The 27,893-nt window shown below is 34.4% G+C and overlaps 1 protein-coding gene across 2 annotated transcripts in view; it reads left to right on the top strand.

Moving 5' to 3' along the window:
- The window catches only part of SLC12A2 (solute carrier family 12 member 2), a 111,872-nt gene that overhangs the window by 74,821 nt on the left and 9,158 nt on the right, over window positions 1-27,893 (top strand). Inside the window, exons 16-23 of one of the 2 annotated variants that reach the window (XM_059059766.2) lie at window positions 2,021-2,132; window positions 3,606-3,746; window positions 14,761-14,867; window positions 17,714-17,793; window positions 20,264-20,389; window positions 23,157-23,204; window positions 24,663-24,785; window positions 26,534-26,645. In XM_059059766.2, coding sequence (XP_058915749.1) covers window positions 2,021-2,132; window positions 3,606-3,746; window positions 14,761-14,867; window positions 17,714-17,793; window positions 20,264-20,389; window positions 23,157-23,204; window positions 24,663-24,785; window positions 26,534-26,645 — 849 coding nt within the window. The remainder of the gene's footprint in view (window positions 1-2,020; window positions 2,133-3,605; window positions 3,747-14,760; window positions 14,868-17,713; window positions 17,794-20,263; window positions 20,390-23,156; window positions 23,205-24,662; window positions 24,786-26,533; window positions 26,646-27,893) is intronic. The other variant, XM_067031521.1, reaches the window with a different exon arrangement.

Genomic DNA, 27,893 nt, shown 5'->3' on the forward strand with positions numbered 1-27,893 from the left:
GGCTTTCAAAATTTCAATGCTATTGTGTCCTATCCTGTTCTCCATATTTTTGGTGACTTAAAAAATCCCATCATATTATAGAGATTTTTAAGGAGGGAGTAAAGGTGAAGGCAGATGTTCATGCTCTTTCATTGTTACTAGAAGTAATCCCTAATATATTTTGTTCTATACCTTTCTTTGGAATGATAAAATTACACCCAAATTATGCCTTTGTGGTGTGTTCACTATTTATTGATAGTAAAGATAGGGACTACAAATTCATTTCCCTCAGTAATAGGTTATATTAGTAATAGGTTAAACTACCATAACAAAAAGCTGAAAAAATAAAGTGGCTAAACAAGATAGATATCAGTGTTACATGATAGTCCAGAGGTAGATGGATATTCATGGCTGGTAAGTAGATTGGCTACCCTTGGTCATTCAAGTTCCACATTCCTTTTATCTGTCAGTCTGCCATTCCCTAGGATGTGTTTTTCTGTCCATGTGGTCAAAGACATCATCCTCCCACCCCAACATGGCCTAGCTTACAGGAAAGGGGAAAAAAGTATGGAGGGTGGCCAGCTTCCTTTTTAAAGGACAGGACAAGGAATTAGGGACATCATATGGGCTGGAAATCAGTCATAGGGCCACTTTTAGCTGCTAGGAAGGCTAGGAAATGCAATGTTTAGCTGGGGAGCCATGTAGCCTGCTAAAGCTCAGGTGGAGAGACTGGACTACTAGCAGGCTGGGCCTTAGAGGAGGACTTCATATTTGATTGCCCCACAGCAATTCCCCCAAGCAGAACTGGCTTTTCAGATAGCTTGCTAAAATTCTGAATGAGTTAGTACCATTTTTAGGTCTTTATTCAGGTTTTCCTGCTTATTTTATAAGTATAGTTAGGAACTACCCTAACAATTTAGTAGGTAAGTCAGAATTTTTAGTCTATTTGCTTTTTGTTGAAGTTTGTTTTAATTATACACATTGTGATTCATTTTGCTGTGCAGTAGAAGCTAACACAACCTTATAAAAGCAACTATACTCCAATAAAACTTAATTTAAAAAAATAAATCAAAATCTTAAAAAAAATTTTTTTCTCAATCTGTTTGAATTTATAAAATGGATACCTGAATTATTTTTCCTCAAACAAGGTTGATTTTTATTTCTCGTCAACAAAAATTGAGTTAAAAATACACGAAAGTCTTGCCACTGTCTTGTGTTTGCAAAGGCAATTGAATTCAATTTTGGCTTTCATCATAATTAATTAGAATTAAAACTTTTAGTTCAAATAGAAAGCTTTTCTTCACCACAGGTGGTTTTACTCATATGATGTCATTAAAATTAAGCTAGATTAGGGAGGGCTGATATTACAAAGTATAAGTAAGTATGATGTGATCAAGCTAAGAAGGAAAGTGACCTGTTTTTTACATGAAGGCAGGGCCATGCTCTCAGGAAGTTTTGTGGACTCTGTGAAAGAACTGGAATATTTATTACCTTTATAAGACGAAAAGTTGTTACATGTTTTTTTGTTTTTGTTTTTTTGTGTGTGGTACACGGGCCTCTCACTGTTGTGGCCTCTCCCGTTGCGGCACACAGGCTCCAGACGCACAGGCTCAGCGGCCATGGCTCATGGGCCTATCTGCTCCGCGGCATGTGGGATCTTCCCGGACCGGGGCACGAACCTGTGTCCCCTGCATCGGCAGGCGGACTCACAACCAGTGTGCCACCAGGGAAGCCATGTTACATGTTTTTAACCAGCATGGTCATTTCTTTCTGTAGTGCCTCTCAGAATCTTGATGTATAGTATTACCTGTTAATTTAGGACATTTGGTATGATGGTTGTTCAAAGAAGGTTTTGTTTTTCTGCATTTCTCATGTAGCAAGGAACCCTAGTTATGTCACCTTCTGTGAGAATCTTGTGGCCTGTCTTGAGGACAGTTGCATAAAGGAGTGTCTAGTGTAATATATTCTTAGAGAAGCAACTTAAAATCATGTCCATGTTATCAAAACCCTAAACTTCTCTTTCTTTTTAATCTTAAATTAGGCCACAGTGTCTTGTTATGACAGGTGCTCCAAACTCACGCCCAGCTTTACTTCATCTTGTTCATGATTTCACAAAAAATGTAGGTTTGATGATCTGTGGTCATGTACATGTGGTAAGTACTAGTTTTATTTTCTATATTAAAACATTTTTCACTCTGTATATATCATTTGTAACTTTTGGAGCTTTCTAGATTTGAAATAATTTGAGTAGGCCTTAGCAAACCATATTGCTTTGACTAAGAAAAATTACTTCCCGATAACTAAGGAACCTAAATGGAATTCAGTATGTGTTTTTTCTTGCTGATAAATCTCATAAAGTCCTGAGAATACTGGGAACATATACTTACCAGAAAAAAAAGAGGCTGGAGGAGGTGGACAAATCATGGTAGATATCTAGTATCTGATATGTAAGAAGAGTAGAGTGAATGCTGAATTTCCAAATTCAAACACTTTAATTGCTCATTCATTTTAGTTTTATTCATGAGTAAGGAAATTATTAAAAATAGGGGTAAATGGTCATCCAAAAGTAGTTTTTTGTTTTTGGCATCTTGGCTATTGAAAACAATTACTAGATGATGGATCACCTTTTCTGCATAAGAAATTGGAGTATTTGCCAGATTAACTTATCTCCCAGGCTCTACTGTTCATTTTATTTTGGTGCTAGAAATGCGTGTTATATGCCCTATGTCCCAGCCCCTGCTAGAGTTGATCTTCTACTTGTCTAGTAGCAAAATGAGTGTGCGTGCACGTGCGTGTGATTGTGCGTGTGTGTGTGTGTAGGGTAGTGGAAGAACACACTGAGACACTGATTCCACTCAGGACCTGTGGAGTTTCACAGTTTATCTCCACGTAGATCAATTCAGATTGGGGTCTTGAGCATAAGAAATTACAAAGGGGAAATTTTTCTACTAGGAAAGATAAATTGTACTTCTCCTTGTCTTATTCATGTATAATTAGGGTGTACTTTTAATCTTATTTTTAGATTTTTTTAAAAATACATTTTAGGTAAAACATGTAACACATTTTATGTGTTGCTTACAAGGATCAAAATAGAATGGCAAGTTAAAAAAGCTCATTTCCTTTCTTGTGTCACTTCATCATTTAACAGAAGTACAAAGAAAAAATGTATTTATATAGCTCACTTTGACTTGTAATGATACGTCTAGGTTTCTGAGAATTAACAACTCAGACATTTGAGACAAACAAAAAATAAGATGGGAAACTTTCCATAGAAAAACAGAAGGCTCTTATTTTTCTGTGTAATCTCTTCTCCATTTTCAATAATTTATAATTTCTCTCATTTACTAGTATCAAAACATTTATTTTTCAAAGTCTGTGTTTCTTTCTCTCCTCTTCTTCCTTCTCCTGGCACCCTCTGTGTCTTTGTTCCATCAACACTGTCTTTTCATAAACTTTATTGGAAAGAATTCGCTGACATGAAAATGAAACACTATCATTATACTTCCCTTCTCCCCCCACCGCCATGTTTAGACACCTTGTTTGAACCAAGATAACAGGAGGATTTTTATAAAAGGGGAATAGATTACCTTTCAGTTAAAGACATTATTAATATTTTTACCTTAAAGGGCCCTCGAAGACAAGCTATGAAAGAGATGTCCATTGATCAAGCCAAATATCAGCGATGGCTTATTAAAAACAAAATGAAGGCTTTTTATGCTCCAGTACATGCAGATGATTTGAGAGAGGGTGCACAATATTTGATGCAGGTAAATTTGTTACATCTTTCAAATGACAGTATTTTAGTTTTGTGTAAGCTCTCAAAAACTTTTTTATTCCAGGTTTCATTATTCACATTAATAAAAATCATAAATCTTTAAAATATGTTTACTGAAGTAAAATACTACAATTTGTATAATTTGAGAGTTACAGAAATACTGTGCTGTTGGCTGACAGTGAAGAACCTCTTTGTGAATTATCTTAGCCTATTTCTGTCCTTTTCCTAAGATAGTTCCCATTCACTCCCTGTTGTGTTAAGTAATGGCAGTGCTTATTTAATTTTTTAAAAATTCTAGTTCCCTACTATATTTCTCACTGTTATTTTACTGGTGCTGAACTTAGACTTCTCTTTTCGGTTTTGTGTGTGTCCTAGTAACCAGAATGTGGGATTTGGAATCAGTCCTAGGTTTAAATGCTAGCACTGCTACTTCCTTATTATGGATTTTGGACCATTTAAGTTATTTAACTTCTCAGAAACTCAGTTTCTTCAACTCTTAAAGGTTGTAGGGAGACAGTGTTTGCCGACTTATTTTTATATGAACCTCTTTCTTCAAAAGAAAGCTTAAGCAAAAGCCCATTGACTGTGTCGATTGTGGAGCTGCTTTGTTAAAGTAGAGGTGGGGGACTCAGTGCTGTCACTGGGCCCTTTCTGTTTTGTGTTTTTTAAAACTTGACAAGCACATGGTTAAGAATAGCCTAGGCTATCCTCAGGAATAATAAGGGGTGGGAGTGGGATTGCTTTGCCAGATATAAAGTCTTATTAGCATAAAACTATAGTGATTAAGACATTCTGGTATTGAAGTAGAGACAGACAATTAGAACTGAGTAGAAATAGAGCCACTCATATAGGAAATTTAATACATGACAGAGGTGACATTGAAAAGATGAGCTGGGATAGTTGATTATTTATGTGAAAAGAATATATAACACATCCTTATAAAGACCAAACAAAAAAACATTTCCAGATAGATTAAAGACCTAAACATGAAAGGCAAAATTTGTAAGCTTTTAGAAGAAAATAGAGAATAATTTTATGATCTTGGACTAGGAAAGAAGTTTTTAAATGAGACACAAAACGTTGAATTATGAAGAAGAAACCAATTATTTTTTAGTTAACATTTATGAAATTGTGCTTCAAAAGAAAGCGTGAAAACAAAAAATGAAGCCACAGACCTAAAGAAGATAATGTTACCAGCAAAAGAATATGGTCCACAATATATAAAGAAATACTAAATCTATAAGAGGAAAAAAGAATAGCAAAAGCCATGCAAAGAAGAGGAAACCTAAATTACAGAAGTAAAAATTAAAACGCAGTACAGCTTTATTCCATACCTGTCAGATTGATCAGAATCAGGTCTGCCAATACCAAGTGTTAGAAATGGTGTAGAGCACTTGGAAATCTTTGCACTGCTGTAGTAAATGTAGACTGGACAATCACTTGGGACAGCAACCTGGCAATATTCTGCATCTTTGAAAAGTGTGGATATCCTGAGACATTCCATTCTTAAGTGTATACCACAGAGAAATTTTACACATGTGAAGAAGGCTATGTGAAGTTTCATAGCACTATCATTTCTTACAGTGAAAAGGATATTAAAGTAACTTCAACAGCCATTAATCACATTATTGAAAATTGTGGCATAATCATGCAGTGGAATTCCATATAGTGTTGAAAAGGTACTATACATATCAATAAGGATAAACCTCAGACAGAAATGTTAAGGAAAATAGCAAGTTAAAATAAGAACATGAGTAATATGAAGATATTATAAATTTTTAAAAATATGTAACTTAAAAATTCATACGTATATATGCCTAGATAATATAGTAAAAATACAAGGAGATCTTGAAAAGGATATGTTGGGTGCCTGATATGTATTTGTGAAGTTTATTTTCTTAAGCTGAGTGGTGGATACATGATTATTTATTAATTTATTCGCTTTTTTATGTGAAATATATAAATATTTCAAACGTTATGCTACCACTGGTCATAAGTTTGTTTCTAGTGGGTAAATCTTACTTGTTTTTGTGCAGTTTATAGGAATACTTTGATAACTACTCTATGTATTTAATAAATGTTATGAAGGAAATGAAAATATTTACTTACAGCAATGGTTCTTAACTTCAGCCTGCATCAGATTCACGTAGTGGACTTGCTAAAACCCAGACTGCTGGTCCCCATCTTTACAGTGATTCAGTAGGTCTAGGGTGAGGCCCAAGAATCTGCATTTCTAACAAGTTTCCCGGTGATCACGCTGCTGCTGCTGGTCCAGTCCAGACACTATACTTTGAGAACCACTGCCCTGGAGGGTTTCTGTAGTATAAATGATATCGTCAATTGGCCAAGAGTTAGGAACCATCCTCCTTATCATTCTCCTCTACCTAACATACTCACCCCCGTGGGTCATGACAGTTTCACCAGTGTGGGGCAAAGGGAGCATACATAGAACAGTGTCATTTTGAGAGTGCACTAGAAACCTGGCAAGTGCTATTCCCTTTACGAAGATGCCCAGGAGATGGTTTATTCCAGTGGCAGAGCTGTCTGAGGAACTGTTTAAAATATCCTTACAGATAGGTGAATTGCCTCTTTAGAACTAATCACTGAAATTTTAGTGTAAGTTGCCACTGAGTGTACTTCTCTTTCCTTCAAACCTTCTCGAAACTTGTTACATAAAGTGGCAAATGCCTTTATGTCTGTTAGAGGTTTATAATCTTTGTCAAAACAGTTTTCTGTACATTGATTTCTTTATGCAGTGACTTATAGTTCTAGAGGTGCTGTTTTAGATGGGTTTGTTTTACTATACTTTACATTCTGACTTTTCATTTCTTTTTCCCTTCATTTGTCTAGTTATTAGTTATAATCATAAGCATTTATTTAGAGATTCACTGTTTTAAGGAGAGGTAGTCTAGTCAATAATTTGCTTATGGAGCCCTTTGGCAGTAAGACATTAACACTGCTAACTTCGTTTAAATGGATTTTTCTTTTCTTTTCTTTTCTTTTTTTTTTTTTAAGGCAGGAGCCACTTGATTGTCAATCCAATTTTAAACATTCATTTTAAGTTAGCAAAAAACTTTTGTTTTTACAAAAAATTCAGATTATATCATGATGCCCTTTAAATCAAGTAGATCTCTCTTAGTCTTAATGTAGCTATAACTACCTTTCTTCCTGAGGAAAACTAGTCTAGAATTATCCTGTAATATATGCTGAGTGTTTCTGAAACCTCCTGTTCTTCATTAGCCACATTTTGAGGTAAACAGCAATTTTTTAAAATTTACTAAAAAATAGTAGACTGAAATAACATTGCCAATAAGAATATTTAGAATATAAATTATACCTGGAGTCTGTCATACAGAGTGAGGTAAGTCAGAAGGAGAAAAACAAATAATGTATGCTAACACATATATGTGGAATCTAAGGAAAAAAAAAGTCAGGAAGAGCCTAGGGGTAGGACGGGAATAAAACACAGACCTACTAGAACATGGACTTGAGGATATGGGGAGGGGGAAGGGTAAGCTGTGACGAAGTGAGAGAGTGGCATGGGACATATATACACTACCAAACGTAGGGTGGATAGCTAATGGGAAGCAGCCGCATAGCACAGGGAGATCAGCTAGGTGGTTTGTGACCACCTAGAGGGGTGAGATAGGGAAGGTGGGAGGGAGGGAGATGCAAGAGGGAAGAGATATGGGAACATATGTATAACAGATTCACTTTGTTGTAAAGGAGAAACTAACACACCATTGTAAAGCAATTATACTCCAATAAAGATGTTAAAAAAAAGAATATAAATTATACCCAAGTCCTGTAGCCCCTTTCCAAATATATATACACACATATATAATGTCATGATATTAAATTAACTAATGATAATTTAAAGCCATCACTCAACCTTTAAAAACTAACCATCTAGAACATGAAGCCAAAACTCTGCATATTTGTTCAGTGATTCTTTTTTTTTCTAGCCAATATTTTATTATAAACATTTCCATTGTCATCAACATTTTTTAATTAATGTAACATTTAATGATTATTTTTAATGGATTTAGCATAATATGCTAAAGCAATTTTTTTTTTAACATCTTATATTGGAGTATAATTGCTTTACAGTGGTATGTTAGTTTCTGCTTTATAACAAAGTGAATCAGCTATACATATACATATATCCTCATATCACCTCCCTCTTGTGTCTCCCTCCTACCCTCTCTATCCTACCCCTCTAGGTGGTCACAAAGCACCAAGCTCATCACCCTGTGCTATGCGGCTGATTCCCACTAACTATCTGTTTTACATTTGGTAGCGTATATATGTCCATGCCACTCTCTCACTTCATCCCAGCTTACCATTCCCCCTCCCTGTGTCATCAGGTCCATTTTCTACATCTGTGTCTTTATTCCTGTCCTGCCCCTAGGTTCTTCAGAACCATTTTTTTTTATTCCATATATATGTGTTAACATATGGTATTTGTTTTTCTCTTTCTGACTTACTTCACTCTGTATGACAGACTCTAGGTCCATCCACCTCACTACAAATAACTCAATTTCGTTTCTTTTTATGGCTGAGTAATATTCCATTGTATATATGTGCCACATCTTCTTTATCCATTCATCTGTCCATGGACACTTAGGTTGCTTCCACGTCCTGGCTATTATAAATGGAGCTGCAATGAACACTGTGGTACTTGACTTTTTCTGAATTATGGTTTTCTCAGGGTATATGCCTAGTAGTGGGATTGCTGGGATGTATGGTAGTTATATTTTTAGTTTTTTAAGGAACCTCCAAAGTGTTCTCCATAGTGGCTGTATCAATTTACATTCCCACCAACAGTGCAGGAGGGTTCCCTTTTCTCCACACCCTCTCCAGCATTTATTGTTTGTAGATTTTTTTAATGACAGCCATTCTGACCGGTGTGAGGTGATAGCTGATTGTAGTTTGTTTTTGTTTTTGTTTTTTGTGGCCTCTCCCGTTGCGGAGCACAGGCTCCGGACACGCAGGCTCAGCGGGCATGGCTCACGGGCCCAGCCACTCCGCGGCATATGGGATCTTCCCAGACCGGGGCACGAACCCGTGTCCCCTGCATCGGCAGGCGGATTCTCAACCACTGCGCCACCAGGGAAGCCCTGATTGTAGTTTTGATTTGCATTTCTCTAATTATTAGTGATGTTGAGCATCCTTTCATGTGTTTGTTGGCGATCTGTATATCTTCTTTGGAGAAATGTCCATTTAGGTCTTCTGCCCATTTTTGGATTCGGTTTTTTGTTTTTTTGATATTGAGCTGCATGAGCTGCTTGTAAATTTTGGAGATTAATCCTTTGTCAGTTGCTTCATTTGCAAATATTTTCTCCCTTTCTGAGGGTTGTCTTTCCGTCTTGTTTATGGTTTCCTTTGCTGTGCAAAAGCTTTTTAGTTTCATTAGATCCCATTTATTTATTTTTGTTTTTATTTACATTTCTCTAGGAGGTGGGTCAAGAAGGATCTTATTGTGATTTATGTCATAGAGTGTTCTGCCTATGTTTTCTTTTAAGAGTTTTATAGTGTCTGGCCTTACATTTAGGTCTTTAGTCCATTTTGAGTTTATTTTTGTGTATGGTATTAGGGAGTGTTCTATATTCATTCTTTTACATGTAGCTGTACAGTTTTCCCAGCACCACTTATTGAAGAGGCTATCTGTTCTCCATTGTATATCCTTGCCTCCTTTATCAAAAATAAGATGACCATATGTGTGTGGGTTTATCTCTGGGCTTTCTATCCTGTGCCATTGATCTATATTTCTGTTTTTGTGCTAGTACCATACTGTCTTGATTACTGTAGCTTTGTAGTATAGTCGGAAGTCAGGGAGCCTGATTCCTCCAGCTCTGTTTTTCTTTCTCAAGATTGCTTTGGCTATTTGGGGTCTTTTCTATTTCCATACAAATTGTGCAATTTTTTGTTCTAGTTCTGTGAAAAATGCCAGTGGTAGCTTAATAGGGATTGCATTGAATCTGTAGACTGCTTTGGGTAGTAGAATCATTTTCAAAATGTTGATTCTTCCAATCCAAAAACATGGTGTATCTCTCCATCTGTTTGTCTTGTCTTTAATTTCTTTCATTAGTGTGTTATAGTTTTCTGCATACAGGTCTTTTGTCTTCTTAGGTAAGTTTATTCCTAGGTATTTTATTCTTATTGTTGCAGTGGTAAATGGGAGTGTTTCCTTAATTTCTCTTTCAGATTTTTTATCATTGGTGTATAGGAATGCTAGAGATTTCTGTGCATTAATTTTGTATCCTGCTACTTTACCAAATTCATTGAGTAGCTCTAGTAGTTTTCTGGTAGCATCTTCAGGATTCTTTATGTATAGTATCATGTCCTGTGCAAGCAGTGACAGTTTTACTTCTGCTTTTTCGATTTGGAATCCTTTTATTTCTTTTTATTCTCTGATTGCTGTGGCTAAAACTCCCAAAGCTGTGTTGAATAATAATGGTAACAGTGGACAACCTTGTCTTGTTCCTGATCTTAGACAAAATGGTTTCAGTTTTTCACCATTGAGAACAATGTTGGCTGGGGGTTTGTCATATATGGCTTTTATTATGTTGAGGTAAGTTCCCTCTATGCCTACTTTCTGGAGGAGGGTTTTTTTCATAAATGGGTGCTGAATTTTGTCAAAAGCTTTTTGTGCATCTCTTGAGATGATCATAGGGTTTTTATCCTTCAGTTTGTTAATAGGATGTATCACATTGATTGATTTGCCTATATTGAAGAATCTTTGCATTCCTGGGATAAATCCCACTTGATCATTGTGTATGATCCTTTTAATGTGCTGTTGGATTCTGTTTGCTACTATTTTATTGAGGATTTTTGCATCTATGTTCATCAGTGATATTGGCCTGTAGTTTTCTTTCTTTGTGACGTCTTTGTCTGGTTTTGGTATCAGGTGGCCTCGTAGAACGAGTTTGTGAGTGTTTCTCCCTCTGCTATATTTTGGAAGAGTTTGAGAAAGAGAGGTTTTAGCTTTCTCTAAATATTTGATAGAATTCGCCTGTGAAGCTATCTGGTCCTGGGCTTTTGTTTGTTGGAAGATTTTTTAATCACAGTCTCAATTTCAATGCTCGTGATTGGTCTGTTTATATTTTCTATTTCTTCCTGGTTCCGTCTCAGAAGGTTGTGCATTTCTTAGAATTTGTCCATTTCTTCCAGGTTATCCATTTTATTGGCAATATAGTTGCTTGCAGTAATCTCTCATGATCCTTTGTATTTCTGCAGTGTCCGTTGTTTCTTTTCCTTTTTCATTTCTAGTTCTATTGATTTGAGTATTCTCCCTGTTTTTCTTGATGAGTCTGGCTAATGGTTTATCAATTTTGTTTATCTTCTCAAACAACCTGCTTTTAGTTTTATTGATCTTTGCTGTTGTTTCCTTCATTTCTTGTTAGTAATTCTGAAATATGAATCTCATGTCAGTAGTTATCTAAATTAGATAACCATGATGTTTGGAAATGTTTTTACTTAATAGTCATGACAGAAATAAAAAGCCACATACTATTGGGGAAAGAGTTGTTCTTTCTGCTACAGTAAAAATGGTTATGATGATACACAGAAAAATATTATAACAAACTAAATGCCTTTCTTGTCAGCAAGTTCTGGTGGAAGATTCACAGAAAACATTGCTAACGATTCAAAAAAACAACACAGTGAGAATGTTTTGATTGAAACTGAAGCTATTTGTAATAAACTTCAGATGACTGCATTTTGCTATATCAGTTTCAATTGTGGAAGTCCATGAAGAACTGATTTTCTATGAGCCGAAAGGAATATGTTCCAGAGAAGACATATTTTCAGTAATGTCATTTCTTTAAAACACATGATGTTTTATGGAAACTGAAAACATTACTTCTAACTGAATAGGTACTTTGATTAGAATTTACAAAGGATTTAGGGTGACTGATAGATGTGAAATTTCTTTACTCAGCCATTCAAGGGCAAGTTATTATGATAAGTTGAAAACAGAAGGGCACAGAGTACCTCAGAATGTTACTCTTAATTTTATAAAATTAAAACCTTTTAATTATAATAAGATTGTGACCAAAGTTTGTGATGAGAAAGGGAGTAAGTCTGACAGTATTTTGTACCATCAAGAAGTTGCTGGTCATCTTGTAGCTTGGTTCATTAAAAAACAATAAAACTTGAAGATATTTCTTGGTTTTCTTTTACCAAAAAAATCAAAATTATATTGTGTGGTTAGTGGCTACCTTGCTGTGTAACAGTTTTTAAAATAAAAATAAATATTCTTTATCTGTCTCCTGAGGGCAAAGCGTTGTTTACAGTAGAGTGAAAAAATAACTCTTATTTTTTGAAAGAAACTTGTGCATGGATAGAACATTTTGAAAATTAATGTAAACTTTACATGGTTAGGCTTATTTCTTTTGTTTCCTAATTATCCAGCGTCTTTACAACAGTGTCTGGCACATGGTCAGCACTTGGTAAGTATTTGAATTAATTTAATCTTTCACAAAAAATGATTTAAGTATATCACCTATAAAAACTTAAGTGTGACCTCATGGCACATGAAATATTAATTCAAAATGGATCTAAGATCTAAATGCAAGGGCTAAAACCATAAAGCTCTTCAAAGAAAACATAGAGGTAAATCTTCATGACCTTGAATTTGGCAATATCTTAGATATGGCACCAAAAACCCAAGCAACAAAACAAAAAAGTAAACAAATTCGACTTCATCACAATTAAAAACTTTTGTGCATCTAAGGACATTATCAAGAAAGTGAAAAGACAATCTACAGAATGGAAGAAAATCTTTTTACATCATATATCTGGTAAGGTTTAATATCCAAAATATACGTAGAATTCCTAAAGCAGCAACAAAAAGACAGACAACCCAATTAAGAAATTGGCTAATAACTTGAATAAACATTTCTCCAAAGAAGAAATAAAGATAATAAGCACATGAAAAAATGCTCAGTATCATTAGTCATTAGAGCAATGCAAATCAAAGCTACAGTGAGATACCATTTTACACTACTAGCATGTATGTAATTAAGTAAAAAAAACAGGAACTAACAAGTGTTGCTGAGGATGTGGAGAAATTAGAACCTTTGCATTGCTGGTGGGAGTGTGAAATGATGCAGCTGCTGTGGGAGACAGCTTAGTGGTTCCTCAAAAGTCTAAACAAGGAATTACTGTATATCCAGCAAGTCTACTCTTAGGCATATACCCAAAGAAACTAAAAGCTGGGAGTCGCACAGATATTTGTAGTCCAGTGTTTGTTACAGCATTATTCAAAGTAGCCAAAAGATAGAAACAACCTAAGCATGTATCAACAGATGAATGGATAGACAAAATGTGGTATACACATAGAATGAAATATTATTCAGCCATAAAAAGGAAAGAAGTTCTAATAGATGCTGTAACATGGATGAACCTGGAAGACATTATGCTAAGTGAAATAAGCCAAACACAAGGGACAAATATTGTGTGATTCCATTTATAGAAAATATCTAGGATAAGCAAACTCATAGAGACAAAAGTAGATTAGGTGTTACCAGGGCTTGGAGCGAGGAAAGAATGGGTAGTTATTACTTAGTGTTTACAGAATTTCTGTTTAGGGTGATGAGAAACTTTTGGAAATAGCTAGTGGGGTTGGTTGTACAACATTGTGAATGTAGTTAATGACACTGAATTGTACATCTTAAAATGGCTAAAATGGCAAATTGTTTTATTTATCTTTTACCATAATAAAAAAAATCTTATGTGTGTACCCAACCTTGGGAATAGAATTTTTAGTGTGTTTTAAAATATTACGAAAGAGGACTTGCCTGGTGGCGCAGTGGTTAAGAATCCGCCTGCCAGTGCAGGGGACATAGGTTCAAGCCCTGGTCCGGGAAGATCACACATGCCGCAGAGCAACTGAGCCCATGTGCCACAACTACTGAGCCTGCGCTGTAGAGCCCGCGAGCCACAACTCTTGAGTCCACGTGCCACAACTACTGAAGCCCACGCGCCTAGAGCCCACACTCTGCAACGAGAAGCCACTGCAGTGAGAAGCCTGCGCACCACAATGAAGAGTAGCCCCCACTCGCTGCAACTAAATAAAGCCCGTGTGCAGCAACAAAGATACAGTGCAGCCCAAAATTAATTAATTAATTAATTTTTAAAAAATTACAAAAGAAGAAATTAATTGGATCTGGGAGCATATTTGTATAAGCATACTGAATTGCAACTCTACATCAAGTTGCAAGAAAAACTGATGGAATTCTGAACTGTAGCCAGCAACGCATGTATTCAATTTGGACTTCTGCTTCTGGGTTTTAATGGCAAAATATGTAACTGGGAATACCACTGTATTATGATTTTTATGAAAGGTTAAGTATATTCCATAATCTTTCCCTTACTAAAAATGAAAATTCTGATAAATCATAAAAGTACAAAATACGCATTTAGAACTTTTCAAGTGTTTAATTTTATCTTCTATTTTTGTGTATGTTTAGTCATAAGTAATATGATTAATGTATATATAATTTATAAATATGCATGCATTGGATGCTCAACCATTTTTGCTGGTAAGGGTACACAATTTTATAATGTTTAGGGACTTCCCTGGTGGCACAGTGGTTAAGAATCCACCTGCTAATGCAGGGGACACGGGTTTGATCCCTGGTCTGGGGAGATCCCACATGCCGTGGAGCAACTAAGCCCATGCACCACAACTACTGAGCCTGCGCCCTAGAGCCCACAAGCCACAACTACTAAAACCCATGCGCCTAGAGCCCATGTTCCACAACGAGAAGACACCGCGGTGAGAAGCCGCCGCACCCCAACAGAGTAGCCCCCACTCGCTGCAACTAGAGAAAGCCCGTGCGTAGCAACGAAGACTCAACAAAGCCAAAAATAAATAAATAAATTTATAAAAACATGTTAAAAAATAAAAATGTTTAGAGGCTGTCCATTAGGAGGATATTGTCATTTAAAAAGCATTTTGTGAATGGCATATATTTAAAGTTGTATTTTTTCTGTTTTAGGCTGCTGGTCTTGGGCGTATGAAACCAAACACACTTGTCCTTGGATTTAAGAAAGATTGGTTGCAAGCAGATATGAGGGATGTGGATATGTATATAAACGTATTTCAGTAAGTATCCTTTTAATTCAGTAACTTAGTTGATTCAGAAAATATTAATTTTGAAAGCTTGCACTGGTTTTTGAAGTCTGTTTCTCATGTAGTCTCTTCTAGTAGAAGCGTAAGAATGAAAATAATCATTTGGAAGTTGTTTACATTTCTTTTTTAAAAATGCACTTATATGTTTGCTTTTCCACCCCCTTGAAGTATTAAGTTCTGAGTTTACTATTCACTTTTCAGTGGTATTTCCAATGATGTTTATAAGACAGCTTAGTTTTGATTTACATCATTTTAATTTCCTTCTTACAGGTTGTCTAATGAGTTCTTATCCTTTTGTTACTTTTTCTGATTTTAATCTATCCATGTTATTTTTGGATATGTATCTGTTTATTACAAAGGTGTTTTGGGACTGAGTTATTTAATAAAAAAATAAAATTTCTATTTTTATCATACTTTGTTTTTAATCTTGAAAAGTACTTTTTCTAGTATTCCTAGTATTTATTTAGCAAATCTCTTTATCTCAGTCACAGTTTTATAGAGGATAAGGATTCCCTCTTAGTACATCATACTTTATTGAAGAGTAGTCTTTTTCTTGTCATAGATGCTGATGAAATAGAACTGTTCACTTATAAAGTATTTCTTTATAAAAACTGTCATTTAAAAAAAATTTATATTTGGTAAAAATAACTCTAGTACCAGATTCAAATCCTACTTCTCTATGAATTTTTATCTGTTTATCCTTAACTCACTGGAGTTATTTCCCTTCCTGGAGCTCCTATTGTATCTATTGGTAGAACCATATAATTATTTGCCTGTATCACATATGCTTTTGTTTTCATAGCTACCTTGAAATATCTTTGTGGGAGTAACCAGATCTCATACTTTACTTTCATAAATCTCTTTATATTCATTAGTAAAATATACAATAGTTAAGATTTCCCAAGTAATTGTTAAATGGTAAAATTCAAGCTCTGCTGGTTTGCCAGAGGTTGTGACTGGTCTTTGGCTTTGGGTTTGTTATCTTTTTAGTAAACAGCACTTCATTCTCCCTTTCTAATTCTGTAGTCTGTACTTTGTATGCATGGGGATTAGGGAAAGAAGGAGACTGAAAGAAAGACTACATCATGTGGGCATTGAGCCAAAGAGTATGCTTTTTCTCTTTGAAGATGTAAGACCAGTGAGATGGAGTAATTATCCTAGAAAATAGAAAAGTGACATTTTTGCAAATAATTCATTCATTATTAGTTGTAGTTTGTCATAATGGGAGGCTGAAAGAAAGGAGTCTTTTCTGACACTGATCTTTTAGGAACTGAAGTGAATGTTTGCTCTGAGAGTCAAGTATTAATCCAAGTATTATATGTCAAGCAGCAGTTTAAAGATAGGTAAAATATTGCTCTCTGGTTTCTGGAACCATAGACGTTGATGGCTATTTTAAAGCAGTGATACTGCTTACTCTTTTATCTTGTGACACTTATGTTCTGGTTGTGATTTTAAATACCTTGAACAACTGAGGTATACTTTATTTACTATGTATGTATTAACAGTATGGAGGGTCTGAAACAGCAAATCAACTTCTATAGTTTAAAGAAATTATATAGATTATGGAAATTTCTATACCTTATAGCAAAAACATTTAACTATTTTAGTCTGAAGTAGACTAAGAGCTATCTATATTCACTGGATTTTCTTTAAGGAAATTCATTTTGATTCAATAACTTTATTAACTATTTTTTAAAATACTTGTAGTTATTTCTTCTGTAATAGTTAATTAGATCTTTCACAGTACAGCAGAGGAAGGTTAACATGTCTATTAATTTTTTCTCCAGTGAATGTCTCTTGACCTTGGTTAAAATTCAACAGAAGAATCAGGCCAAAATTTTCTCCCTGTGATTTAAAACAACGACAAAAGACCTTTTACAATGACGTATTATACCATGAACACATTCTTCTATTTATCAATAGGAGCAAAAACTTGATCATTTTATTAGTTTTTAGCTTTTTCTTTTTAATATGCCTAGCTATAGCTTAATGTATCATTTTTATATGCATATAATGAATATTGATTACTTGTATAATTTAAAATAATTAAGGATAAAATAAGCCTGTTGCCACTCCAGGGAACAACCTGAAGTTTTACAATTGGAAATTCTTTAAGTAGATTTAAGAACTTAGGTCTACATGATTTATGATCTTGACTAAAGTTTCTGGAATTTAAGTATGGTTTTAGAGTTGTCCTCAAGGTTTTAATGTATTTTACCTGTGTATAAGATGTTCCTGTTTGTGTTTTAAAAAATTAAAAGGGCATATGAATACATGTCTGCAAATGCATATATAACCTTAGGACTACTTTTTAAACCTGTTTTGTAAAAATTTTTGAATTACTTGAAAAGCACCCTTCTTTCATAAATGATAAGTGATCCCTTCATATTTTACAACCCGCTCTCGTTCTCAGAACCTGTCTTCTTTGTCTTCATGTATTTCTCTTGGCTTTTAAGGTATAAGCCTAAATTACCTATGATGGGATTATCGAAAGTTGTTTTTCCATAATTTGGTTTGTTTCTGATAGACAAAACTACAGTTACTGCTTTAAACAGCTGCTGTAGGTAGAATATCACTACTATAAAGATCTACACTTAAGTAGATTTTAGCGGTATTACAGAAAAGGGGAAAAGGAATGGTGTAGGATTTGAAACTAACATATGGATGTCACTGTAATTTTTAAAGCATATTTTAAGAATCAGATACTTAAAGCTGAAAGTAAATTTAGAGATCATCTACTATTACCTTCATTTTATAGAGAAGGAGACAGAAATTTTTGTGATTTAAAAAAATTTTTTATTACTTTTTTCTTGTTACAGTGATGCCTTTGATATACAATACGGAGTAGTAGTTATCCGCCTAAAAGAGGGTCTGGATATATCTCATCTTCAAGGACAAGGTAAATCTTGTTTGAAATACATTTTTTATCTTAAAAATATAAATTATTTTGTTAGAAAATTATATATAATTCTACAAATTCTTTAATAATTTTAATATTTACCATCTAATATGTGTCATATACTATTGTATGGCATTTTAAGATCAGATCTGATTGGCTCTACCAAAGTTTGTATTTTCTCTTTGTACCAACCTGAATGGTGGCTAGTAATTATCAATAGAATAAAATTCAATTCAAATCGTAAGTTTAAGAGAAACAAACATTAGTTATGATTGTAGTTTGGCCAAAGTTATAAAAATACATGATAAAATAATCAGAGGAAAACATTTTAGACATTTTCATGTTTATGGAAGATATACTTTGTACATAGAGGCATATTAATAATGAAAAACTAAACTTTGTTATATCATTTACTCTTTCTTCAGAAAAGACTCTATAATTTTTAACTTTCTCATTTTGAAATAATTATAGATTCACAAAAATTTGTGTACCCTTCCTCCAGTTTCCCCCACTGGTAACATCATATCTGTAGTTCTATATCAAAACCAGGAAGTTGACATTGGGACAATTTACATACCTTATTCAGATTTTACCAGTTTTACATACACTTGTGTGTACAAATGTGCACACAGCACATGTGTGTGGTTCTGTTCACTTGTCACATATGTTGTTTCATGTAAGATACAGAGCTGTTCCATCACCACAAAGATCTCCCTTGTGCTACTGCATTATAGCTTCCATTCATACTCTTCCCTGTTCTCTAACCTCTGACACCCACTGATCTCCTCTCAAACTATATAATTTTGTAAGCTTTAAAATTTTTTTTTTTCATTAAGCTTAAAACCTGTTAAAGTATATTTAGCAGTTTTGCCAACTTTATAAAAACTATGGAAAATTCCATACCCTCTAATGATTTCCTGGTAGCTTAAAAAATACTGTAAGTTTAAGAAAATTTGCATACCTAATATTTTATCCTTAGCAATTAATTAACCAGGTAATCAAAATTAGCTAAGGCTAAATAGCTGAGAGGCATATAATGAGCTTTTATCATCTGTTCATGTATTTAAACTGTTCTAATCCTCCCACTCCCCCCACCACTTTAAGGGTATTGTGCATTTCTGAAAGGAATGCTTTGAGGTCTTTATCCATGTAACACAAAAGTATGGCCTGCTGAAAATGCATTTTCTTACTCTGGAGTAGGCCTTGTAAAATACTATTTATTATGCTTGTTATGCTCTAACAGTAATTTTGGTTTAGGATACCTAACTCTGCATAATTATTAGTAGTGTTCCCTTTCACTCTCAAAAACATCCCAGTTTGGCTAATAAATGATATACTCTGTAATTTGCTGAGATTTAAGTGTGATTGGAAGTTCAAGAAAATATTTTCAAGTGTTTATAATCATAAGAATTGTTTTGAAAGTCTTATTCATCATTAAGATTTGGAGATGGGAATTTGCTTTAGCACAGGGTTTAAGAGCATAGGCTGTAGAGTCAAATACACTTTAAAAATTCCAGGCTTCCCTGGTGGCGCAGTGGTTGAGAATCCGCCTGCCGATGCAGGGGACACGGGTTCGTGCCCTGGTCCGGGAGGATCCCACATGCCGCGAAGCAACTAAGCCCGTGAGCCATGGCCGCTAGGCCTGCGCGTCCCGAGCCTGTGCTCCGCAATGGGAGAGGCCACAACAGTGAGAGGCCCGCAAAAATTCCAGCTTTTTCTCTTAGTAGTTTTGTAGCTGGGGCAAATTTGTTGACTTCTAAGCCTCAGTTTCCTCATCTTTATTCATAGGGCTATTGTGAAGATACTGTCTGTGAAGCTCTTAGCATAGTGCTGGCACCGAGGCTTACATACTTTCTATTGTTATTTCTCTTAATATATACATATCAGTGATGAGGATTATGGATAGAAGATCAATTTCATATTATGTTTGTCTTTATGATAAATCTTTTTTATTGTGGAAGCTAAACGTTTACTAACTCCTTCCCAAAAAACAAAAAATGAAGAAAGTGCTTTAAAAATAGGGACGGCACTTTCACTATGAGCTTAGGAAAGAACTCTACCCCCTAGTTTTGGCTCTATAGTCATGGGTATAATTTTTCAATGTTGTCTGTCATCTTATATGTATATGAACATTTGTCACATTCTATATTTTTTACATGTGTAAATGACTTTTAGAGTAGAGTTGATTCACATTTTATACATCATTCTTTTGTCTACCAGAGTCTTATGTTCTGTACATCTCACTCATTACTGATTCCCCATCACCTAATTCAAATGTCTGACAGTTGTGGCTAAAGATATTTAGTTGAATAGTCATTTCAAAATTGCTTGTCACATTTGTTTATAATAAGAAATTATTCATTATAAACTTACCATTATCATTTAAAATTGTCATTTAATTGATATTATACCATGATGCCCTCTTTTGTTAAAAGATTCAGGTAACATTTTGAATACTTTATGTTTACAGAAGAATTACTGTCATCACAAGAGAAATCTCCTGGTGTCAAGGATGTGGTACTAAGTGTGGAGTATACTAAAAAATCTGATTTAGATACTTCTAAACCATCTAGTGAAAAATCCATTACACATAAAGGTAATTTTTATTCAAACAAGAAATTTTATTAATGGTAATGTTTTAATTTTGGAAGAAATAGTTTTCATTATATGGCATGTCTTAAAAAGTAACCAGTTCTCAAACGTGTATTGTTCATTTCTAGTTGCTCAGGTAAAATTTATGCCTTTCAAAAATGGCTACAAATGATTATTTTTAAGGTATTAAGTAAATCGTAGAACAGAAACCATGCCAGTTAATTAAACATGCTCTTGTATGTTTTTATTTATACTTAATTTTAATTTGAAGCATAGATTAATCTGAACTTGGAAAGAAACATGGTAGTTTTAGAGTAATGTGTGTATAGCACATGATAACACTGAAAGGAATGAGGTTTATAAAATTAGTTTACATAATTTTTTTGTAAATCAAGACACTTCAATACCAGGGGTTTTGTTTATGTGCTGAGATACTCAGAATATTTTTACAACTATTGTACCTGGTATTGTTCAGGTAAAACAATGTAGTAAAAAATCAAGTGTAATTTTATTCCTCAATTTAGTCTCCTCCCAAGAAATGAGCAATTTATGTTTGGCTGCTGAACTGTTGGGCCATAATTACAGAAATAAATACTCCTGGTGGCTAATGTCGTTTAAGCCACAAAAGATTTCCAAATCTCCTGAGACTTTGGGATAATTTCATCCACAAATCTCCATGTCATGTTTATGAGAAGAGGAATGACTTCCAAATCTTACTCTCCCACCCTCACTCTCCTACCTCTGTTCATTCTAGTATCTCCATCTGTCCTACTCCCAGCTGACATGCAACAAGAAAAATCTGCACTGTAAATCATAAAACCATATCATACTTTTGCTTCCTGTAAAATAATTACCATTCTTTTTCTGAAATTGATAACTTTGGACAACTCCTATCTCTGAAATCTCTTCTAGATTATTTAGAAGCATTAATGTTGCTTTTTCTTTCCTCCTTATTTACCTTGTTTGCTTAGAGTAGTGGTAGTTGAGAGTTTAGTTGAGACCCATTTTCCATATCAGTTCTTTGCTGGCTTGATTATTATCTTTTTTTTTCTATTTCACCTCAAAATTCTATAAACTGATCCTGATAACTCTTCTTATGTTCCTGCATTTATTTTTAGTTTGTGGTATACATTCTTTCATTTCCTCTTATTTGTTGTTGTTGTCCTTTTCTCTTGCCTAAAACAGATCCTTTCTTTACGGAATCTGTTAGGAATTAATAGGTAAAACTATGATAGGAGGAGGAGAAGTAATATATTTATCAGGCATCTACTGTTCCTCTCTCATTGTAGTAGATGTTATCCATTCATTAGCTCATTAATATATGTCACAATCTTACGAAGTCTATTTTTATAGAGTAGGGAAATGAGTCAGTACATTTCTACTCATCTTTTTATTATAAAAATGTAAATGCCTTTAACTTAGTGTAAATCATTTTTCAGTGTCAAGATTTCCTTGACATTTCAGCTCTTTGAAATGAATACAGAATGTCCATAGTTATATTTATCATGTTTTTTATCATTAAAGATAATATCAAGTATCTACTTTATATGAACAATAATATTTAATACTATTAAATGTAATAATTGAAATGTTTCTTGTTCCATAACAGGCATAAAAATTAGCATTCAAAAATAGCATTTATTTTATTTTGTGTTTATTTTGTTTAGCCAATTATTTTCAAAATTAGTATAGAAAATATAGGAAAGTTTATATAATTTTAAACATCTTCAGAATTGTAAACATTCTGGTATAGTTATTATATTTGGTACGTCTATCTTATTGAGGCATGCAGTATGCAGAGGGACAGAAAGAGTACCCTTTGAATATATGTTTTGTGCTAGGCACTGAGCTGAGTGCATTAATGCTTGCAATATAACAACCTTAAGAGGTAGGTATTGTTCACCCTTTTAACAAATGAGGAAAGTGAGGAGTTAAGTAACTAGCTAAAGGTCACACAGCTAGAAGAAGGGTTAGAGGTAATCTTGGAATGCTGGGAGTCTGACTCAAGAGCCCACTGCAGTGTACTCTTTCTGTCCAAGTTGGGAGTTTTATGTGCCTTAAACAAATAGTACAGCTTAGAATACGAAAAAAATTTCAGATTAGGAAAACTATTAACCCTAGGAAATATTTACAGATATGTAAATGTAAATGGACAGACATATGCTATATACATGCATGTACACACACGTGTATATATGTGTATATATATACATATATGTATATATATAAATTTATGTATTTGAAAAAATCACTCCTGTATAACCTGGCATTTTATATAAACCAAAAGACTCTTGTCTCTGATCAAATTCCTAAATATTTCAAGTGGTGATTAATTTTTACAAATACCAAATATCTATTAAGTGTTTCTAAAATTCCTTGTCAGTCATTTTCACAGTGATGCAGTGGCATGTTTGAAATTTATGTATTACTTGCAACATCAGTTTTATAATATCATATTTCTACTCTATAAGCCAGAGCAACTGATTTCAAGTATGAAAGTTTAAAAGTTTAAAAATTCTAAAGTTTTTGTCAGTTTTACAGGAATGAAATTTAGGGATGGGTGTTACTCAGTAGCCCTGTTGGAGGAGTCTAAAATATGTTTGCTTTTTCAAATCCTGAACACTCAGTGTAGAAAATATCTTCTGTCTTAATTATTTTTCACACTGTTTCTTCATACTATGTTTTATTTATAAATGTGTTCTAGTTACATTTTCATTATTTTATTAATAAGGCAATTAACTTATATTTTGTGTTTTTTAAACATAATCTAGATGAGGAAGAGGATGGCAAGACTCCAACTCAACCACTGTTGAAAAAAGGCAGGCATTTTTCATCATTTTATTTTAATCCTTTTTATCATACTGTTAATTCTTTAACTCCAATCTTATTATTTTCTTTCTTTACCTTGGTTTTTATTTCCATGGTGAGGTGATGTTACAGTTTTTTATTAAATGCAGATTAGAAAAATTATCATTAGGCCAACTAAAGCATTAAATTATCCCAGGAAAAGGTGATATATCAAAGACAATTTCTTTTAAATCAAAGACAAATTCTTTTAAATCATGGTAGTATTTCAGAAATATTCAAATCTTGAAAGTCAGTATTTTAATTTTTAAATTTAAACTGCATGGTTTAGATGATAAGTAGAGACACTGAAATAGGTTTACTTACAGTGTCACTTGCATTCTTTACCATCAGTTGTACCCAGCCTAGTCCTTAATTTTGATACTAATATATTTCTCATTTCAAAAATTACAATATTTCTCACAGTCCTGCTGCGTTTGGGAGATACAGTCATGTCAACGTACATGAATTTTATGAGAAGGAGATAGAGGTGAGAGTTATGGAGCAGTGTGGTTTGGTAGCCATATTATTTCATCATGCAAAATCATTCGTCATGTTTTGCGTACATCATGGCAGCATGAAAAGTGAATGATAGACATTCTACAAAAGTGATCAGACTTCCTTCTGTGGATTTATGCTTTTAAAATTTGGTGTAGGGATTTCATTATAGTCATTTGCTTGCTCACAGAGTCAGTGCTGATTTTTTTTTTCTTCCTTTTTAATTCCTGGGGATACATAATGGGAACTCCCTTGATAAATTGTTCTTTAGACCTACAGTAGATGGGTGCCCTTCCTAGCAGTTCCCACAGTCTTTCTGTGGTTCAAAGAAAGATGTGGTGGTTATATGACTTTAGAATTGGGCCTCACATATTGAGGGGAGAAAAGTTAGGTAAAGATGAGGGAGTTTTTCCTTAGACTGAGAGGTTTCATTGTGATAACTGCATGTTTGTATTGATATGTCTCCCATTTCTTTCTGTCTTTTATATTACAGATAACAACGTTACATTAAAAAATTTTTTTGAGCTTTAAATTATTGAGAAACCATATTACAAAAGAAATTATGTTCATGGAACGGGCATAAGCTTAATTTGCCCAGTTAGCCTGAAACAGCTTTTCAGAAATCAAAATCTAGTGATCGTAATTTTCTTTAGTAGTTTTTATGATTCTTTCATTCAGAATGCTTCAAAATATTAGAAATTAGGCAAGATAATTTGGATGAGTTTAGGTATTATAGAGATATTATTTATCTGTAACCATTTAAAAGTATATTTAAATTGTAAACAACTATAACCTTATGATTGATGTCATATATACAACTATCTACATTATAAACATTTGAATATACAAAAGTTAGGGAACTATGGGAATTTAGCAAAATATACTTTAATATTTACCTCTTCCCTAATATCTTATTTTTCTGCTTGATCCTTCAGAACCCAAAGGCCCTGCTGTGCCTTTAAATGTAGCTGACCAAAAGCTTCTTGAAGCCAGTACACAGTTTCAGAAAAAACAGGGAAAGAACACTATTGATGTCTGGTGGCTTTTTGATGATGGAGGTAAGGTTGCTAACATGTTTTTAAGACGTTTAAATTTTCTGAAGTTTCAGGGATAGTACTAGGAAATGGTATATACTCTTCATTGACCCCATTCCCGTTAAGCCAGGTCCCCCAAAGCAACAGGATTAGTTCCAGAATCAGGCATCACACTTTGTTGTCCTCTCCCTTCAGTATCCTTAAATTTGAAAGTTGCTCAGTCCTTCCTTGAGCTTCATGACCTTAACATTATTTTTTAGATATTACAGACCATTTTGTAGAATGTCACTTGATTTGGAGTGCTAATGATTCATCATAATTAGTTTCTCTGGGTAGAAATATCACAGAAGTGATGCTGTGCCTTTCTGTGTCTTATCAGGTGGCACATAGTGTTGATTTGTCTCATCACTGGTGAAGGTAGCTTTGACCATTGAGTAAGGTGGTTTTCCCCAGGTTTATATACTGAAAACTTATCGTTACCCCCTTTTATGATTATGATATTTGGGGCATGGGAAGTTACTTTGAAACTATGCACATATACCATCCTTACTGCTATTTTTGGCACCATATTTAGCATCCATTGATATTCCTGCCTGAATTTATTCTTGCTGTTACTATTGTTGTGGTGTGTTTGTGGTTTCCAAGTGATGATTTTTCCAATCCCGTCATTTCTTCATTTATTAGTTGATGTTTAACTATAAAGAGGAGCTTTCTCTTTACTTCTATGTGGACTTATGGATTCCTGTTTTCTTCAGTGGATTATGATTTTTTTCCTTCTCATAGTTTGTTTTGATGTTGTCCCAGATTTGGCCAGCAGTATCCTCTTTAGGATAACTTCTGTGTCCATTTGTCATGTCCCAATCATTCTTTATTTTCTGATAAAATAAGACGTTCCAGGGCTTCCCTGGTGGCGCAGTGATTGAGAATCTGCCTGCCGATGCAGGGGACACGGGTTCGTGCCCCGGTCCGGGAAGATCCCACATGCCGCGGAGCGGCTGGGCCCGTGAGCCATGGCCGCTGAGCCTGCGCATCCGGAGCCTGTGCTCCGCAATGGGAGAGGCCACAACAGTGAGGCCCGCATACCACCACCACAAAAAAAAAAAAAGACGTTCCAGGCTCAGTTTTGTACTTTACCTACACCAACACTTGAATCACCCTTTATCCAAAGAGGCTTGATTCCTTCTAGTGGAGAATGGTATTTAGCAACCAAGGTCAGGGCTTTAGAGATGCCCATTTCTACTACAGTGTCACTGCTCCCAGGCCCTCTTAGTGGACAGATGTAGGAAACACACACACACACACACACTCACACAACACACACACACACACAACACACACACACACAACACACACACATACACACTTATTTGTATATACAAGTATAGACTGAAACCACTTCCATTGCAACACTGCAAGGTTCACTCCAGCTTCTCCCTTTTTATGTTTCTCATTCCATTGAGAAACATGGCTCCCGTTAGCTTCAGTGAATACTCTCTTTTCCTCAGTCCTGGTATAACCAGTCTCCCTACCCTGCCAGGCCACTATCCCATTTCTTTGCCTTCCTCGCATGGGCCTTGACTCCACCAGGCCTCCCTCCTTATTCAGGCCTGCCAAGTGGCTTTTTGACTGAATTATTAAGGAAGGACTGAAAGAACAATTATGTTTCATATTGAGTTATAATAAAGGTGTTTTTAGCAACTAATTTGAATTAAAAGTTCTTAATTGAGAAATAAGTATTTTAATAAGTGATTTGTTATATTTTTATGATTTAGGTTTGACCTTATTGATACCTTATCTTCTGACTACCAAGAAAAAGTGGAAAGATTGTAAGATCAGAGTATTCATTGGTGGAAAAATAAACAGAATAGACCATGACCGGAGAGCGTAAGTCTGTTTTAAATTGATGGGCATTTATCTAGTAGTACTTCATTATTTCAATATAGATTTGATAGGGATAATAATTAGACAACACAGAAAATGTCAGTCATGTTGCTCTGTTCTATAGTGAAGCTGAAAAGTCTAGTTAAACAAGTAAAACCTCATTCTCTTTTAGTCTTAACATTTTAATTCTTGGTTTTACTTATATGTAATATTTTTTAATATATTGACATTTTAGAAAATATTAAATACTTGCAGCATCAAAGTGTTAAACAGCCTTTATTTAACAAAAAATCAGGGTAAAAAATACACAAAAGTGATATTCATATATGCATTATATTTTATAGACTTCTAGACAACAGAAATGCAGGACGGCATTGTCCATTTTCTTATTTCTGTCTGTCCTGTCACAATTCTAGTTCTGGTTTCATTGCTTCTCTAAGTACACTGTGTCTCATCTCTGACCATTTCGTAATATATCATGCATATTGCTTCCAATTTCACGTTTAGAAAGCAAAGCTTTGATCATCTGATGCCTCTGCCCCAAATATTTTTAACTTCTCTGTTACACACCATAGAGAGTCTAGGTGACAGGGCCCTTTACAATCTGTCCTCCTGTTTCCTTTCTGTCTATTATCTCCTGTTCTCCCAAATATGCCTTATACTTCAGTTTACATTTCTGCATCTGCTCTAAACTAACATATGATTTCAGACTTTTACTTCTTTGCCTGCTCTCATCTGTCTACTACAAATAGTTCTTCACTTGCCTCCCTTCTGTTAAAAGAACTCCATTCTTTAAAACCCCAGTACTTATTGTCACCTTCCTCATAACACCTTCCCTGTTTCTTTCTAGTTGTTACATTCCCTTCCTGAAACACGATATACTTGATACCAATCATTACATTCTGAGCCTTGAATTATATTTATTTTCTTATCTTAGATTTGAGTTTTGTGGGTCCTGTAACACATATTAGGCACTTAGTAGATTTACACTGGAGTTGAGCTATGTGTTTATACATTTCAAATCATGAATTATGCAAGAAATACTAGTAATTTAAAAGTTAAACCTATAGCTTGTTTTCTGTTATCTTAATTTAGAAAACTCATTTTATTAAAAATAAAATCCTGTTTTGTTAATTGCTTTTCCTGTATGTGTGTTTCAACTTTTTTGTTGTTGCCACCAAAGTTTAATTGCCAACTCTGCCTCCAAAAAGGTATTTATTTACTGAAAAATTAGAGGCTTATTGGAGCTCC

Source organism: Kogia breviceps, chromosome 4, assembly GCF_026419965.1.
Source record: "Kogia breviceps isolate mKogBre1 chromosome 4, mKogBre1 haplotype 1, whole genome shotgun sequence".
NCBI lineage: Eukaryota > Metazoa > Chordata > Mammalia > Artiodactyla > Physeteridae > Kogia > Kogia breviceps.